Source organism: Tupaia chinensis, unplaced genomic scaffold, assembly GCF_000334495.1.
Source record: "Tupaia chinensis unplaced genomic scaffold, TupChi_1.0 Scaffold146187_1, whole genome shotgun sequence".
Taxonomy (NCBI): Eukaryota; Metazoa; Chordata; class Mammalia; order Scandentia; family Tupaiidae; genus Tupaia; species Tupaia belangeri.
Window position 1 is genome coordinate 1,353,610 of NW_006206042.1, and position 16,322 is coordinate 1,369,931.

The 16,322-nt window shown below is 50.0% G+C and overlaps 1 protein-coding gene across 1 annotated transcript in view; it reads left to right on the forward strand.

Annotated features, from left to right (window-relative positions):
* The window catches only part of CFAP45 (cilia and flagella associated protein 45), a 34,017-nt gene that overhangs the window by 6,287 nt on the left and 11,408 nt on the right, over positions 1–16,322 (forward strand). The window contains exons 2-7 of the mRNA XM_006168844.3: positions 2,329–2,454; positions 4,511–4,659; positions 6,469–6,613; positions 6,957–7,127; positions 8,883–9,061; positions 12,802–12,931. Of these exons, the coding sequence (XP_006168906.1) occupies positions 2,329–2,454; positions 4,511–4,659; positions 6,469–6,613; positions 6,957–7,127; positions 8,883–9,061; positions 12,802–12,931 (900 nt within the window). The remainder of the gene's footprint in view (positions 1–2,328; positions 2,455–4,510; positions 4,660–6,468; positions 6,614–6,956; positions 7,128–8,882; positions 9,062–12,801; positions 12,932–16,322) is intronic.

The window sequence follows — 16,322 nt, forward strand, 5'->3', positions numbered from 1 at the left end:
CAAGCAACATAGCCATTACACTAACTGCTGGTTCCCTGACCCTGTTCTCTTAATGGCAGCTGCCTTGAAGGCTTGGGGAAGACCCACTGTGTCTAGCCCATTGCCCAAAGGTAACTATTGATAGCGTAGAGAGCTGTGTGTGCGCGCGTGTGTGCAGGGTGGGGGAGGGGACAAGTGGGGCATGGACCCCTCCAAAGTGAAGTTTGAATCAGCTTTCGATTAAGCTTATAATCATCCAGAAAGTTTCTTGTAGAAACTATCTCCTGGAGACAGACTTCTACCCTTGGGGCTGAGCTGAAGCTAGACTGACCTTTGGGAATAGAGACTGTGTAGTCAGGGTTCTTGGTTATAAGCCCCAGAGCTAGAATGCCAACTTAGAAAGCAAGTATCAGGACCAGCAGTTAGCGTAATGGCTATGTTACTGAACTCCCATGTAATCGACTGAGGTTCGAGTCCCAGACCCGGTGGCTTAAACTCACGCCGGGTGCATGTGCGCGCGTGTCCAAGATCCCGAGAGGAGAAGGGAGGAGAAGGGATTGCGGCGTGGCCATCCTCCCTGGGGAGTGATTTCTCGCTTTCTATCTCTCTGCCTCTCTGTCTTTCTGGCGAGCACATGTGCCCTCTAGAAAAAACTTACAAAAAAAAAAAAAAAAACAAACAAAAAAAAACACAACTGCACACTGGATGAAAGGATGGAAAAGTAGAGGAGAAAGAAAGGCCATGTAACCACACTCCATCGGGGCTGTTTTCTCCCTCTCCCTCTGTCTTGCTCTGGTGAGTGTGTTTGCTCTCTGGCAAAATTTAAGAGAAAAAAATAAAAGGATTTGGAGAGCTCACAAACTTTACACCAAAGCTGGGAAACTGGGCTTGGAAAAGGGAAGCAAACGAGACTCTGTAGCTGGAACCAAGGCCCAGATCAAAACCTAGAGCTGGTCTGGCAAGGACCCTTGATACATGGTTGTGCCCGAACACTGTCCTCATCTGTGTCATCCCACGCACTGGTATGGCTGCTACCGCTGTCTCTGCCAGAAAGGATTCCCTTCTTGTGTCACTAGTTTCCTAGTCTTTGTGACCGGGTGATCTCTTTGGCCAGCCTGGGAAGGCAAATAACGAGGGTTTTTAGTTTTGGTAGCAGGTCATGCGCCCCTTAGATAGAGAATTTGCCGGACATAGGAAGATACCAGGGAGTTAAAAAATGACTAATGGAGGCCCAGCAGGTGGCATGGTGGTTAAGGCTGCTGAATTGTACATGGCCAACTGCAATTCAAGTCCTGGACCCAGAGGCATGAAAAACACACTGAGTGCATGAGTGCATGTCCAGAATCCTGAGAGGAGAATGGAGAAGGGGTTGCAGTGTGACCATCCCCTGTTGGGGAGGTTGGGTGTGATTTTTCACTTTCCCTCTATCTCTCTGTCTTGTACAAACACTCTATAGCAAAAATAAATAAACAAAAAATTGGCTAACACACAGAGCAGGGCCTGGGAGAGAAAGAGCCATATAGTGGATAGTATGAACTGGCTATTTGATGGCAGCTGTCAGCCACCACTCATCCTCGTCTAAAATTTTCTAGCCATCGGGAACCAGCAGGTGGCATGGTGGGTAAGGTGCTGGACACTCCCCCATGACTGACCACGGTTCAAGTCCTAGATCTGGTAGCTTGCTTTTGCACTTTCTCTCTCTCTCTCTCTGTGTCTCTGGTCAAATTAAAATAAATGAATGAGTAAATAAAGTAAAGTTAAATAAATCTTAAAAAAATATTTACTAGCCATCAACCACATGCCAAAGCAGGAGGGGAGGTACTTTTCCATCCTCATATCCTCCGGCTTCACCATAACCTTGTGACTGCGGGGACATGAAGGAGGTCAGGAAGTGGTGTCATTTGTGAGGGGGGACTTGGAGCTCAGGTGGAGAAGACTAGAGGTAAAGAGGACACTGCATTCTTGGGGAGGGTAGCCTCATTTAGAGGCCGTCCTTGTGGGTGACTGGGACTAGGCAGATGAGGTGGAACTTGTCCCTCTCCTCCCGCCGTCCCTGTTTCCTCTGCCCTGTCTTCTATATCACGTGACTGACTTGGCCGTCTTCAGCTCCAGGGACTACGGAAATGCCCCTTGTAGAGCTCTTGTGCCTTGCCCCTGCTCAGAGACGCCCTTCTTCTGTGGGTTGTCATTCACCTGCTGCCGCTTGCTCCCCATGTCTCAGGGTTTGCCCAGGAGCTTTCCCCATGTGGTTTCCCCACATGGCCCCAGCAGTGGCTGGAGAGGTGTTTATTGCCAGGGCCTGGATGCCACTCACTACTGATGACCCAAACTTCCTGCCTCTTCCTGCAGCCACTCAGCACGACTGGCATCCTGAGCTCCGCTTCTACTGCTTCCAACAGGTCGAAGAATAGGACTCGCTACCGGACCAAAGCCGTGAGCTCTGAGGTGGACGAAAGCCTCTTTGGAGGCATCAAGGTAACCCTGTGTGCCCCTCCAGGTAGCAGCCCCCTGGGGGCAGTGGCCCAGACTAGTGTTGCTGGGACCGAGCTTACACTGGGCTGTGCGACTCTCACAAAAGGGCTTCTGAGGCCTGAGCTGCAGGGCTCTGACCTGTCTTCACAGCACTTAAGACTGCAACGTCAAAGGGGGAGGCGGCTGCAGAGAGCTCAACCGTTGCTCAGTGAAAGCTGTCCGGGCAGACATTTGCTTGTAGGCCGAGGGGCTTGCCCGCCATCCCAGAGCAGTGACTCTCCCCTTCCCACCAAGAAGAGCAACCCAGGAGGCCCAGGACCGCCCTCTTCCCCCAGTCCAGCTCTAGCAATGATTTAGCTTTGGAAGACGAGTGGGTCTGTACTTGCAAGCGTCATCTAGACTAAGGCTGACAACTCCTTTGGGCTAGAAAAGGAGAGCTAGACAATTGCTTCGAATACTTTTGCCACGCGTGAAGTTCAGTGGGTGAGGCAGAGAGAGGGAAGGAGAAAAGCGCACGAGACATGGAGAGACACGGAGAGAGGGGCAGCTAGAGACGAAGAGAAAGAGGAGAGCGAGAAGGAGGATACAGTGGGTGGCATGAGTACTTCTGGCAGCAGGCGGGTTGGGAGACGGGAGCTGATGTCAGTCCCTGCTCCTCGCCATCCTCATCGAGACTCAAAGAGGATTTTCCAGAGGGTGCAAGAATCGGCATCTTCACTTAGTGGACTCCCACTCTGCAGCAGTTTTCCCACTGATAAGGGGAAGAATGAAAGGAATGCACTTTCACTTAGAGACATTGTTTGGCCTGAAGTCCATGCGGAGTTTTCCGGCAAAAGCAAAGAGAGGTTTGGAAATAGCCAGGATGCTGGCCAGCCAAAGGGGGCCAGTCAGTAAAGTGCCCAGTTTCTTTGGCTTTATTGCTAGGCGAGCTCCAGGAAGTCTCTGAAGCGGCAGTAGGGGGCAGGAGTGGCCTGTGGCATGGCCGAGGTGTGCCGGCTCTGAAGCAGAGATGAACACTAGGGGGCAGCACTGGGGGGGACAGCCGTGCCAAATGAAGTTCTCAGGACAGGCAAGGCGGCGTCCTGCCCGGAGTCGGGATCAGTGGCTGCATTTACAACAAATGAAATTCTCACTGTGCCCAGAAATCTCCTGAAAGAAGTGACTTTATTTTCTCATAATCTAACTCTTTCATGGTTTCAAAACAATCACATATCTAATCTGTGTGACCTCACCACAGTAGGTTGTAAGGACAGTCTCTATCAGGCCGTGGAGCAATTTCTAACTCCTTCCATATGGCTTTTGTGTGTGTGTTCAAAGTGAATTAATTATTAGGAATAAAAGTTACTGATATCCTAGATTGTATTGTCTATAGCAAAGTGTATTGCTTCAGTCCCACAGTGGGATCCAAGAAAGGTAGTTATTTTTTTCTTTTATAAAGGAGATCATTTCATGGAGAGAGGAAAACCTCAAGACCCCAATTTTACTTTTATTTTCTTTTGAAAGCTTATTTGTTTCTTGCACGAGGGAGCAAGAGAGAAAGAGAAAGAAAGAAAGACAGGAAAGACTTCCCAGTGGGGTCCTTGTAGTACCATCTCCCCGAGTCTCAGCCCGCTTGGGTATGAGCACACATGCACATGTCCTGCATATATGGAGGTCCCAGTACTTGAACCCAAGACCTTCTCACGTGAGTCCAGTTTTGATACCACTGCACCACCACTGCCCTCAGCTCCTCCCTCCCATTTACTTTTCATTCTCCATGATTTCAGACCAAGTGTAGACACATGCCTATACTTCCCTCACCATGATCCCCACCCTCCTATGAGAGCATGGCCCACGTAAGAACAAGCGCTCCAGGTTGCTTTCTCCGTGCCCTGGCTACTTGTCACAGTCTGGGCCGGTGGCAATCTGAGCCCCAGCTAGACACCCCCCCCCCCACCCCGCCTTGCTCACTTCCCACACTGGATGGAAACCCTAGGAGAGCGGAGACTGTACTTGAAGTTCCCATGACCAGGAGGAGGTGGGATGTGCAGCCTCCAAGCTGTCCTCCCTAACCTCATAGCCCCTGGCACATGGAAGGAGCCCGAGCGACAGCCCCATCGTGCTGCTCCAAGATAGGCACACCATTCGGAAAACGCTCAACGCCCTGGCCTGGGACCGTAAGCCGGAGACCATCCAGCTCATCACCCGGGACATGGTCCGGGAACTCGTGTGAGTGTCCCCTGCTTGCCCTTGTCAGCCCGCACTTCTGCTGAGACCTGCGGTCACTCTGTTGGCCCAACGCCCACTCCTTTCCTATCCGTTTTCCCTGTGTCATTGTCCGTTCATTCTTCTCTGTAGTGGCCTGTCTGGGTCCTCCCCCTGGTGTCTATTATTGCCATTGCCCTTTGTCTTTCCTCCTGCCTTTCTTCTGTCTGGCTCTGAGGTCTGAGGGACTGTGGAGGGCGGTGCCTAGTGGGTCCCCATTAGTGTGCTTGGTAAAGGGAAGCGATCCAGATGAGTCACTTCCTTTCGGCTGCGTAAAGAATCCTTAGCAAAGGGAAACTGACCAGATGCCTCATTAGCCCCCTGGCTTCTTCCCAGACTCTAAGGCCATAAGAGGAAATTCTTAGGGGCTCCTTGGGTTCCTTTGGGATTAGCTCAGCCCTGCTTCCCGCCCAGAGCTGCCCCCTTGCGTGGGCCCCCTGTGGGGTTTAGGCCCAGCTCAGCACCGTGCCATGAGCCAACACCGTGCAGTGGTCCTGCGCTTGCGTTAGTGTTTCACTCACAGGAGCTATTCTCTGTCCTCAGGCTCCACCCGCTAGAAACTAGGATTCTCAGAAAATCCAGACCGTGTCAAGAGTTGAGGAGGCACAGCTGGACACAGCAGGGGAGCTGGGCCTGCCTGCAGCCCCTCACTGAGCTCTGTCTGGCCAGCCGACATCAAGTAGCCAGACAAGCAGCCACTCCCGGGGCCGAGAGAGGGCTCCTTCTCAGAGCGGTCAGGCCCTGAAACACGGTGGAGGGCAAGTGGCTTCCAGCAGACTGAGCCGCTGTCTCAGGTTGAGACCCCTGCTGGTCACTCCAGATGCCACTCGGAAAGCCAGGAGGGCTTGGCTAAGCCGCAAATCCACTCACTCGTTCCACTCGCCTCCCGGACCCGTCCTCCCCCAACACACTAGTTTTATTAGATGAGGTTTCACTTCCTGTCTCGGACTGTCTGCGTCTCATTGCCACGTACCTGTTAAATAGCCTCACCCAGAAGCAGCTTTATTCCTACCCCCCAACTGTTCCCTCCCCCATCTTTACTGTGTGTCATTTGTTTGTAATCATTATAATTAGCTATTGGTTTGTTAAATGCGTTGGGCAGCTAGGAAGGAGGGGTCTATAGACATGTCTTTGACTGTTGTTGATCAGAGATTTTAATTAATATTTAGGGTTCAAAGCTTCACTCTAGGCTGGATGGACAGGAATGTTTAGGTTTCTCATGAGCATCCATCTCAGCCTTGTCTGGCGTCTCTTTGACCTTTTTATGTCATTCTCAAGGAATAACCTATTTTTAAAGTTCAGTTCGGCAGCTTTGTTTCAGAGGCCCTTTCGGAGCGAGGCACTTGTGTCAGAGACGAGGCTCCCTGTGTGGTTAAGGCAGGGCCTGTGTCCTGAGGAGCTCTGTGAAGGATACAGAGTCAGCTCAGTCGCCACGATGCAGGCAGAGGGTCAGATGCGGTGGGGGCTCAGAGGAGGGGATGACGAGGACAGGCACCTGGAAACACAGGGCAGGGCCTTGGACAGCAGCACGGAGAGGGTATCACACGAGCCGGGCCTTATCGAGCAAGGACCTCAGATGTCTCTTTTTGACCAGATCATCACCCAGAGTCCTCCCCCCAGAGACCCACAGCGCAGTTGCAGTCTCTCCTGCCATTGGCCGAGCATGCCAGAGGGCCGCGATGCAGGGACGGAGGTGGGGAGAGCAGAAAGCCTGCAGTGCAGTGCCCAGCGCGCGGCCTCTCCCCTCCCTGACTCTGTTGATTCCTGTGTCAGTGTTCCCACAGAGGATCCCTCCGGGGAGTCCCTAATCATCAGCCCTGAGGAGTTTGAGCGAATCAAATGGGCGTCCCACATCCTGACCAGAGAAGAAATCGAAGCCAAGGAGCAGGCCTTCAAGAAAGAGAAGGAAGCCATCTTGGTATTTAACTTCCCCAACCCTTGACCTCTGCAGACTGGGGTAGAAGAGAAGGGTGTGGAGGTGGAGGGAGGCTGACTTTTCATGATGGTGGGAGTTCTAGTCAGGGGGTCCTGAAACAAGGTCTGAATTTGTGCTTAATAAAGAAAAAATACCGCAGTATGAAGACCAGAGAGAAAACACCCGTGATACGGCAGCAGGTGGGGCCCACGGAGAAGGAAGGCAGGCCGTGATGTTCTGTGGTCCTGATGGCATGGGCTGGGGCACACCATACTGGGTCACCGGCAGCAGCCAGGCGATTGCCCAGGCTGTGACCCCCACGCTGACCCAAACTGGTGTCCCTCAGGATGCAGTGATGACACGCAAGAAGATCATGAAGCAGAAGGAGATGGTGTGGAGCAACAACAAGAAGCTCAGCGACCTGGAAGAGCAGGCCAAGGAGCGGGCCCAGAACCTCCTGCAGAGAGCCAACCAGCTGCGGATGGAGCAAGAGGAGGAGCTCAAGGACATGAGCAAGGTGGAGCCATCCTGCCTTCTGGGGGCTCAGGCCACTCCCTTCTCCCTCCGGCTATTCTATTTGGCTACTTGGCTATTCACACATTGGACAGTTGGCTTGCTGGAGCCGGGGGCTGGGGTGGGGGCTGGGGGAGACCTTGAGAAAGTCACTTGCCTTCCTTGAGCCTTACTCTTCTTTGTAAAATGAGAATGGTAAAACTGCTTAGCAGAAGGGCCAGCAGATGATGTAGCGATCATGTTTCTGGACTCCAACCTGGTCGGCCATGGTTCAAGTCTCAGACCTGGTGGTTTGAAAATCACTTGGGCATGTGTGTGCCCTAGATCCCTCGAGGAGAATGGAGAAAGGATTAGAGTGTGGCCATCCCATGTGTGTGTGGGGGGGTGATTTCTCACTTTCCCTCTCACTGTCTCTGTCTTTCTTTCCAGTGAGTGCACGCACCCTAAGGCAAAAACCTTTTAAAACAAAACAAAGCAAAATAAAACAAACAAACAAACAAAACCACAAAAAAGCCCCTGTTTAGCAGAATTATTGGCAGGATTAAATGAATTACTCTATGGAAGAGTCTTTGAGAACTATGGATTGATAAATTTGAAGGTATTACTTTCATTTTTATCCTGCAATTCTAGCCACATATGGTGGTCCAGGCAGTTGGATTTTATGTTTTGGTTTTTTAGTTTTGCTATAGGGTGCATGCACTCTCCAGAGAGAAAAAGAGAGAGAGAGAGAAAGGGAAAGTGAGAAATCACTCCCCTACCCCCAAGAGGAGGGCCATACCGCAGTCCCTTCTCCTCTAGTCTCCTCTCCTGATTTAGGCTCACACATGTGCCTGACATGATTTTCAAGTAGCTGGGTCTCGGACTTGAACCATGCAGTAGGCCATGTGGGATCCAGTTGCCTGAACTTCCATGCCACCTGCTGGCCCTGCAGTTGGATCCTTTTTGAAGGATATATACAAAGCACTTCTTTTAGCTGAGAGCATAAAGAATCGGGGCTCATTCAAATTCTATTTGTAACTCATTTGCATGTGGCTCACTTCCTGTCCAAATGAAAAATGTGGACTCATCTGATTTCTTTCTCTTAGGTAAATCTCCCCTATGTATACCTCCTTTTATTTCCCAAAGCTTTTACTTCTTGGCTCTTTCTGATTGACAGGCCTGTCATTTTTTCATCCCCTTTGTGTCACATTGGGCCCTTCCAGCTTAACAATCTATTAATTGTGGCCCGGCCCCTACAAGACAGCCTATTTCCCTGAGGAGCAGAACATAAGGTCTTGTCTTGGGGTTTCGTGGGTTCCCTAAGAGGAACCCATAGATCAATGAAGTTTTATGGAAATTTTGTGGGTGTGCAGAGGGGAGTCTTCAAAATATTCATGGAAAACCCTATGCATGGGTTTCGCAGTTATTTTGCACCAAAATACACTTGTACTTGAATTCCATTTTCTGATGAACCTGTTGACGTCCTTGTATGTGTCAGCGAATTTGATGGAAGAGAGAGCCCCAAACACTAGGACTCAGTACCCTTGTAGATAATATTCCTGGCCTGTCTTTTGACCCTAGCACCTAGTAGGCTCCTAGTAAATGTTTGAACTGAACTAATTCAGGGGGTGCCTAGTCAGAGCTTTCTTATTCTCTGCACTTGGGGCCAGCCACATGCATCTCCAGCACACTCCGGAGTCTTCTGTGTCTCCCCTTAAACTTCCACACCCCCACTGTGCACTCCCAGGCTCAGTGCCACAGTTTCATCTCCACTCCCCAGATCATCCTCAATGCCAAGTGCCACGCCATCCGGGATGCCCAAATCCTGGAGAAGCAGCAGATCCAAAAAGAACTGGATGCAGAGGAGAAGCGGTTGGATCAGATGATGGAAGTGGAGCGGCAAAAGTCCATCCAAAGGCAGGAGGAGCTGGACAGGAAGAGGAGGGAGGAAAGAATAAGGTAAATAAGTGTTTTGGGCATGTCCATCGCCAAGTCATTTTCATGTATCTTCAGGTCAGTGGAGCCTGGCAAAGAGGGAAGTCTTGCTAATGAGAAACGGTCATTATCCTTATCCGTGGTGATCTCAAAACCTTTCTGCAGCGATATCTAGGACCAAGAACTTCTATTTATTTTTATGATAGGGTGTGTGTGTGTGTGTGTGCATGAGAGAGGGAGAGAGAGAAAGAGAGAGACACCCTTGACAAGATGTAGTCACCCCATAATCCCCTTTCCCCAGCCCTTCAGCTCCTTAGGATCTTGGCTGCCTGAATATTTGGCCAGTGTGAACCACAGGATTTTTTTTAAGGATTACTTATTTATTTAATTCCATTTGTTGTTATTTTTAAATTTGACCAGAGAGAGAGAGAGAGAAGGAAAAAGGAAGAAAGCAAGCCGCCAGGTCTGGGACTTGAACTGTGGTTGGCCATGTGGGAATCCAGTGCCCACCATGCCACCTGCTGACCCCACCACAACACTTTTCAAAGCTCATTTTCTTTTATTTATGTATTGAAAGAATTAAAAAAAAGAAAAACAAAACAAAACAAAACTATTTCCAAAGCGTGCACGCACTCGCCAGAGAGACAGAACAAGCAACAGAGGGAGAAAGCGCCTCCCAATGGGGCTTGGTCAGGCTACAATCCCTTCTCCTCCATTTCCCCATCTTGTTGGGATCTGGGGCATGCATGCACTCATATCTGATGCATTTTTCAAGCCTAGAGGGCCGGGATTTGAACTGTGCTGTCTGGCTATGTGGAATCTGACTCCCTTAACCACTAGGCCATGGGGCTGGCCCAAAGTTCATCTTCATGCCCCAGATTCTTCACGATCTCGTGCCGTACTCATCTGGCCTTCAGGATTCAGTCTCGTTTCTTACCACTTCCTGCCATCCACTGTGTCCTTTCCCCTTTCCCCTTAATATTCCAGTCCTTGTAACAAGTTTGCGATTTTGCCATTCCTTTTCCTCAAACACCTTTCTCTTTTCTTTCCTCGCTGGAAATGCTCGGTGAGTGACTGTCGTCGCCTCCTCTGAGAAATCTTCCTCACTTTACCAGGTGGGCTTCGTGGCTCCCTTCCCCGAGCCCCGTACTCCTGGGTTTTCACTCACACACCACGTCTTATGCTGTGGCTTCTGACCCCCACTAGACTGTGCTCTCGCTGGGGACAGGGCCCCTGTCTTATTTATTTCTGGCCTTGCTGAGTGTGTGGCTTATTGTAGGTGCTTAGTTCATGTAAGAGTGAATAAATCCAACCACCTCCCTTCATTTTACAGGAAGAGATGAGTCCCAGAACAGTTGAATTATAGAGTCACAGTGTCCTAGATTTAGGACATACGAATCACCCCTATAAATAGCCCTAGTGCCGTGCTGAATGGCAGTTTTATCTCCACAGCTGTGCTTGTCCTCTTGAGCCATTCGTCCTGTTCTTCTAGTGGGTACCTGGGAGGCTGTGGTGGACTTCCAGTAGTTTATTAGTGGCTAAGTGGCTGGCTGTCTTCTGCTTGAATGATCCGCTGAAGGAATGATCTCTTCCCCAATGGGCAGCTCTAGAGCTTTGAGGTGCTTCTTTTTTTTTTTGAGAGATTTTCGCTATAGGGCACGTGCGCTCGCCGGACAGACAGAGAGAGACATAGAGACAGAAAGCGAGAAATCACCCCCCAGGGGGGATGGCCACGCCGCAATCCCTTCTCCTCCATTCTCCTCTCGGGATCTTGGGCACGCACACCCACACGTCCGGCGTGAGCTTTAAGCCACCAGGTCCAGGACGTGAACTGTGGTCGACTACATGGGAGTCCAGCGACATAGCCATTACGCTAACTGCTGGTTCCCAGGTGCTTCTTATATTGTGTTTCCATGTGATGCTCTTACTCCTTCCCCCTGTTTGTTTCATCCAGAATCATGAAGCCATCTATCAGGAGCGCTCTGTCTGAATGTGACTCACTCTCCTTCCCCTTTGCTCTTCTCCTGATCTGCGTCTTCTCACACCCTTGCAGCCTTTACTTGTATATCACAGGGTCGAGATGCTTCCAAGTTTATCGACATCCCAGGAACACAAAGGGAGTCACCAGCAACTCTGATCGGAGAATCCAGTCTCCTTTTTTTTTTTTTTTTTTTTACATCTGCGCTAGGGCCTTGCTTAGTGGAGAAATTTCCTAGGCTCAACACTCTCTACCATAAGCCGACAGTGTTAAAGTGTGTGATAGGATATAAGAAAGTTGGTTGCCCACCTGGGAGGTGTGCAAGAAGACGGATCCCTGGGCGAGCAAAAGCACTAGGGGGATCAGAAGTCCTTTGGGCTGCGTTGCTTTGGGAAGCTCTGTGGAGCTAGCTTCTTTCCGATGGTTACTTTGCAAAGACCTGGGGGGTGTTGGGGTTTCAGAATCCATTTGTTTATTTTATTCATTTATTTATCAGTTTTTCCAGAGGGCACATGTACACGCCAGAGAGAGACAGAGAGAGCAAGTGAGAGAGCAACCCCCATGGGGGATGGCCACATTGCAGTCCTCTGTCCATTTCTCCCTTCTTTTGGAATTTGAGGCATGCGTGCACATGCACTTGGCATGTTTTTCTAGCACCCAGGTCTAATACTCAACCGTGCAGTCGGCCATGTGGGATCCATTGCTTTAACCACCACCTCACTGGCTGGTTTCCCCTTTATTTATTTATGTAAGTTTATGTTTGTGATTTATTTTTTTAATTTGCCAGAGGGTGTGTGCACTCACCAGAGACAGAGAGACAGAGAGAGAGAGAGTGCGCACCCTCCAATGAGGCATGATCATACCACAAACCCTTGTCCATTTCTCCATCTTGTTGGGATTTTGGTCATGCATGCACTTGTGGTTGGGATGTTTTTTAAGTCACCAGAGCTGGCACGTGAACCACTTGGTCATGTGGGATCCAAGTCCTTTAACCATTAGGCTATGGGGCTGGCCCTTAAAGTTTATTTTTATTGGGAACCAGCAGTTAGCGTAATGGCTATGTCGCTGGATTCCCACGTAGTTGACCGTGGTTCGTGTCCCGGACCCGGTGGCTTAAAACTCATACCTGGTGCGTGTGCATGCGTGCCCAAGATCCCGAGAGGAGAATGGAGGAGAAGGGATTGCGGCATGACCATCCCCCCTGGGGGGTGATTTCTTGCTTTCTGTCTCTCTGTCTGTCTGGCGAGCGCACACACCCTGTAGCAAAAACCTCTCCAAAAATAAAAAAAGTTTATTTTTATTTATTCTATGTGAGATAGAAGGAGAGAGAGCCTTCCTGATGGTCCTAGTGCCATGATCCACCCCTCAGCCTCAGCCAGTCTGGGTCATGGGCATCTTGTGCCTGGAATACTCGGGGAGGTCTCTGCCCTTGAACCGGCAACCTTCTCTTGTGGGTCTGCCTGGAAGAGTGTTGTATTTTATCATTGCCTGGCCCCTCAGAAACCCTTTACATGCCGGAAGGAAGAAGGTGTATTATGATGAGGATGCACAGGTGAATAAGGAAGGGGAATCTCAGGAAGGATGATTTCTGAACCAGGCGCTCAGAGGAAAGAAAAAACATTCCGGGAGGGTCTTTGAGCCCTGGAAGCAGATCAGTGTTTAAGAGGCACTTATCAAATTGTTCCTATGATACTTCTACCTCGGGTGTCAGGTGGGTGGCAACTGGAGCAGTGACCCGGAGCCTCGGTTTCTAAGACACTGAGGTGCTCTCTCCCCCCACCCCCAGAGGAAGACGGCACATCGTGGAACAGATGGAAAAGAACCGGGAGGAGCGGTCACTGCTTGCCGAGCAGAGGGAGCAGGAGAAGGAGCAGATGCTGGAGTATATAGAACAGCTCCAGGAGGAGGACCTGCGGGTAACAGGGCTGGACAGATGAAGCCACAGTGACAAAGCCCTCCAAGGTGTTGGGGTTTCAGGGTGTGGACTGATTTTCTGCAAGGCACCTGCTCATTTCACATCATCACCATCCACGTTATATTGCCGTGTTAAACATTTATGTGTCTATGGTGTCATGCTGGGGATGAGCAGTGATTTGAGCAGGTATTGTCCTTGCCTCCCAGGGACATGGGGTGGGAAAGTGATGTGTCCATTAGGATGGACACATGTGGGAAGCAAAGGACTGTACGCTTTGCATAAGTAAATATAGGGGTGTTTTATAGTGCTCCCTCAATTATCTGGGGATGTTACATACTCTGTAGATGAATAGTAGTAAAATCTTCATTCTAGGCTCCTCGCTGCCACCCCATTCAAAGCATATAGCATCCCATTGTCACTGCGTTGTGGAGCCACGTCTGCTCTTCCTGGTAGCGGTCATAAAATGAGTGGGCATATCTGTTGCAAAAGAAATGATGACATACCTGCCCACACTAGGCAGGCTTTTAAAAACTCTCCTCTGTTCGCCTTATCTGGGCTCTTGCAATGTACAAAGGCCCCCTGCCCAGTGAGGGGCGTGGTAGCGTTCGGAACATTCATGCTCCCTGCCCCCCTCATGTTTTCATTTTGAAAATTTTTACACACGCAGAAAAGTTGAGAGAATTGCACCACATCCATAAACTCTTCACCTAGATTTAATGATTGTTAACAATTTGGCTTAATTGCTTGTTTCTTTCTAGGTGTATGTACTTATTTTGTTTACTGTTAAATTGAAAATAGGTTGCAGGCCATCTCAACGCTTTGCCACTTAACGCTTCAGCTTGTACCCCCGAAGAACAAGCATAGTCTTCCAAGTCAACAAACTCTAATCAAATGATTTTAGGATATCATGTCACATTTAACCCATATTCAAGTTTCCAGAATTGTTGCAAAGTGTATTTTCAGCCATTTCATTTATTTATTTATTTATTTATTTATTTATTTATTTATTTTAACCTGGCTCTAATGAAGGTTCGTAGGTTGCATTTGGTTAAGGCTGTTTAGACTGTTTGCTCAATGAGATTCCCTCGTTTATTCATTTATCTTTTTTTTTTTTTCAGAGTTTTTTTGGCTATAGGGCGCGTGCGCTCGCCAGAAAGACAGAGAGAGACAGACAGAAAGCGAGAAATCACCCCCCAGGAGGAGAAATCACCCACCACGCTGCAATCCCTTCTCCTCCATTCTCCTCTCGGGATCTTGGGCACACACGCACACGCGCCCGGCGTGTTTTAAGCCACTGGGTCCGGGACGCAAACCGCGGTCGACTATGTGGGAGTCCAGCAACATAGCCATTACGCTAACTGCTGGTCCCCTCATTTATCTTTTTTAAAGAGATTTTTGTTATAGGGATGCATGCACTCACTGGAGAGACAGAGAAATAGAGAGTGAGAAATCTCTTCCCCAGGAGGGATGACCACACTTCCCTTCTCCTTCATTCTCCTCTCGGGATTTTGGGCATGCATGTGCACATGCCTGGCATGAGTTTCAAGTCGCTGGGTCCAGGACTTGAACTGTAGTAGACCATATGGGAGTCCAGCACTTTAACCACTACACCACCTGCTGGCCCCCAGTTCATTCGTTTCTATGACACTGATATATTGAAACATCCAAAGCAGTTGCCTGAAAGAATGTCCTGTGTTCTGAACTTGTCTGTTTCCTGGTGCCACTTAACCTGTGGAACACATATTTTATTTTTCTGCCTTCCTCTTGGCTTGGTCATCAGCCAGTGTGTTTGATGGTGAGGAGTGACAGGGGGTCTTGAAGGGTCCCACAGGTGGGAAGACTTGTGGTTACGAAGGCCCCTCGCAGCACGTGCCATGTGAGGACTGGTGTGAGGAGCGGCATAGCGACACCTGGGAAGTTGGGTCAGATGAGGGCCATGTAGCCTTGTGAGCTGCTCGAGGTGGGGACAGATGGGGCTGAGAAGACAGAGACCTGGCCAAGTTATTTCAGTTCCCGGCTCAGCAGAGAGCAGGCGGAGACGGACAGGGAGGTTAGGTATGGGGTAATGATGAAAGGAAGGAGGTGAGACGTGAAGATGGAAAATGCCACTGGATTGTGGGGAGTAGGAGTTTCGGGATCACCGAGAGTTCTAGGAGTCCGTGAGTCAAGGCCATTATACTGATACTGTGTCACTGTCCTTCTGATGTCTCATAGGTACTTCTTGAGTCTCCAGAAAGTATTGCTGGGCAATTTTTAGGTAGAAACCTGTGCCTCCCCAGCTTTAGACCTGCCTTATCATCCCAGGCTGGTGAAAGGACAGTTTTCCCCACCTTCTAGCAAGATGGAGAAGAGTGAAAGGCATTCATCCAGGGTCGCTTTGGAAGGGCTTCAAATGTCAGAAACAGGAAAGTCCTTTGGTTTCTTGGAAATGAAAAGAACCAGCAAAACCAACAAATCAGAAAGTAAATAAGTAGTGGAGTGAGTAAATAAGTACATGTTTGGGTCAGTGTCGTCGATCAGAGGCCAGCAGCTTCTTCAGCTCTGAGTCAGTGGGATTCAATAACGCCTGGGCACCAATGGCAGGCCTGAGACTGAGCGGCTGGGAAGAAAGCTGGAAAGGGGGAGAGGAAACGTGCAGGAGTTGGAGGGGCAGAAGGGGGAAAGCGGAGTGAGCAAAGAGGTCAGGGAGGCGAGAGCGTGAGATGCCCACCAGGCAGGCAGTTGCTGTGCTGCTCTGGTTCAGAGGTCTTCCTGGAGGAGCCCTGAATCGGGCCGTGAGCCAAGCTGGAGGAGAATAGCCTAGAAAGGACACACAGGCAGTGTTGCCTTGGCTGAGGAGAGCTGGAAGGCCAGGGAGGGGGTTAGCTTTGGAAGAAATGGAAGGAGCTGGGAAGAGTGCAGGAGGTAGGGGGAGTTGATGGTTGGAGGAGTTTGGAGTAAAACGTCTGAGATTGATCTGGGTGATGGTAGGATCTGTTGCTCCTCCTTACCACGCCGTGAGGATGTGCTTGGACTCAGTGGTGGTCCTGGTCACTGTGACCTTTCCAAGGCTCAGAGCTGGTCAGGCAGGGGTTCCTTACAAAGCATCTTTCCGCTCAGGGTCACATAGGTGCTCTGATCTCTGTCGCTCACAGAGACACCGATTGTCTGTGTGAAGATCATTTTTCTCTTTTGCACACAATGCTATCCTTGGTCCCCTCCCCTTTCCTGCCTCATTTAGTTGTAGCTTGTTGAGTATTGGCTGTTTTCCTGACACCAGGCTACGTGCTGTTGAGGGCGAGAGGAGGGCCCGATTCTCTGGCTGAGACAGAGTAAATGCACGTGCAGCCAGTGGGGCCTACAAGGCTGTGTGGTCCCAGGACGTGCAGCCCCACCTTACGTGCAGGGGTGGG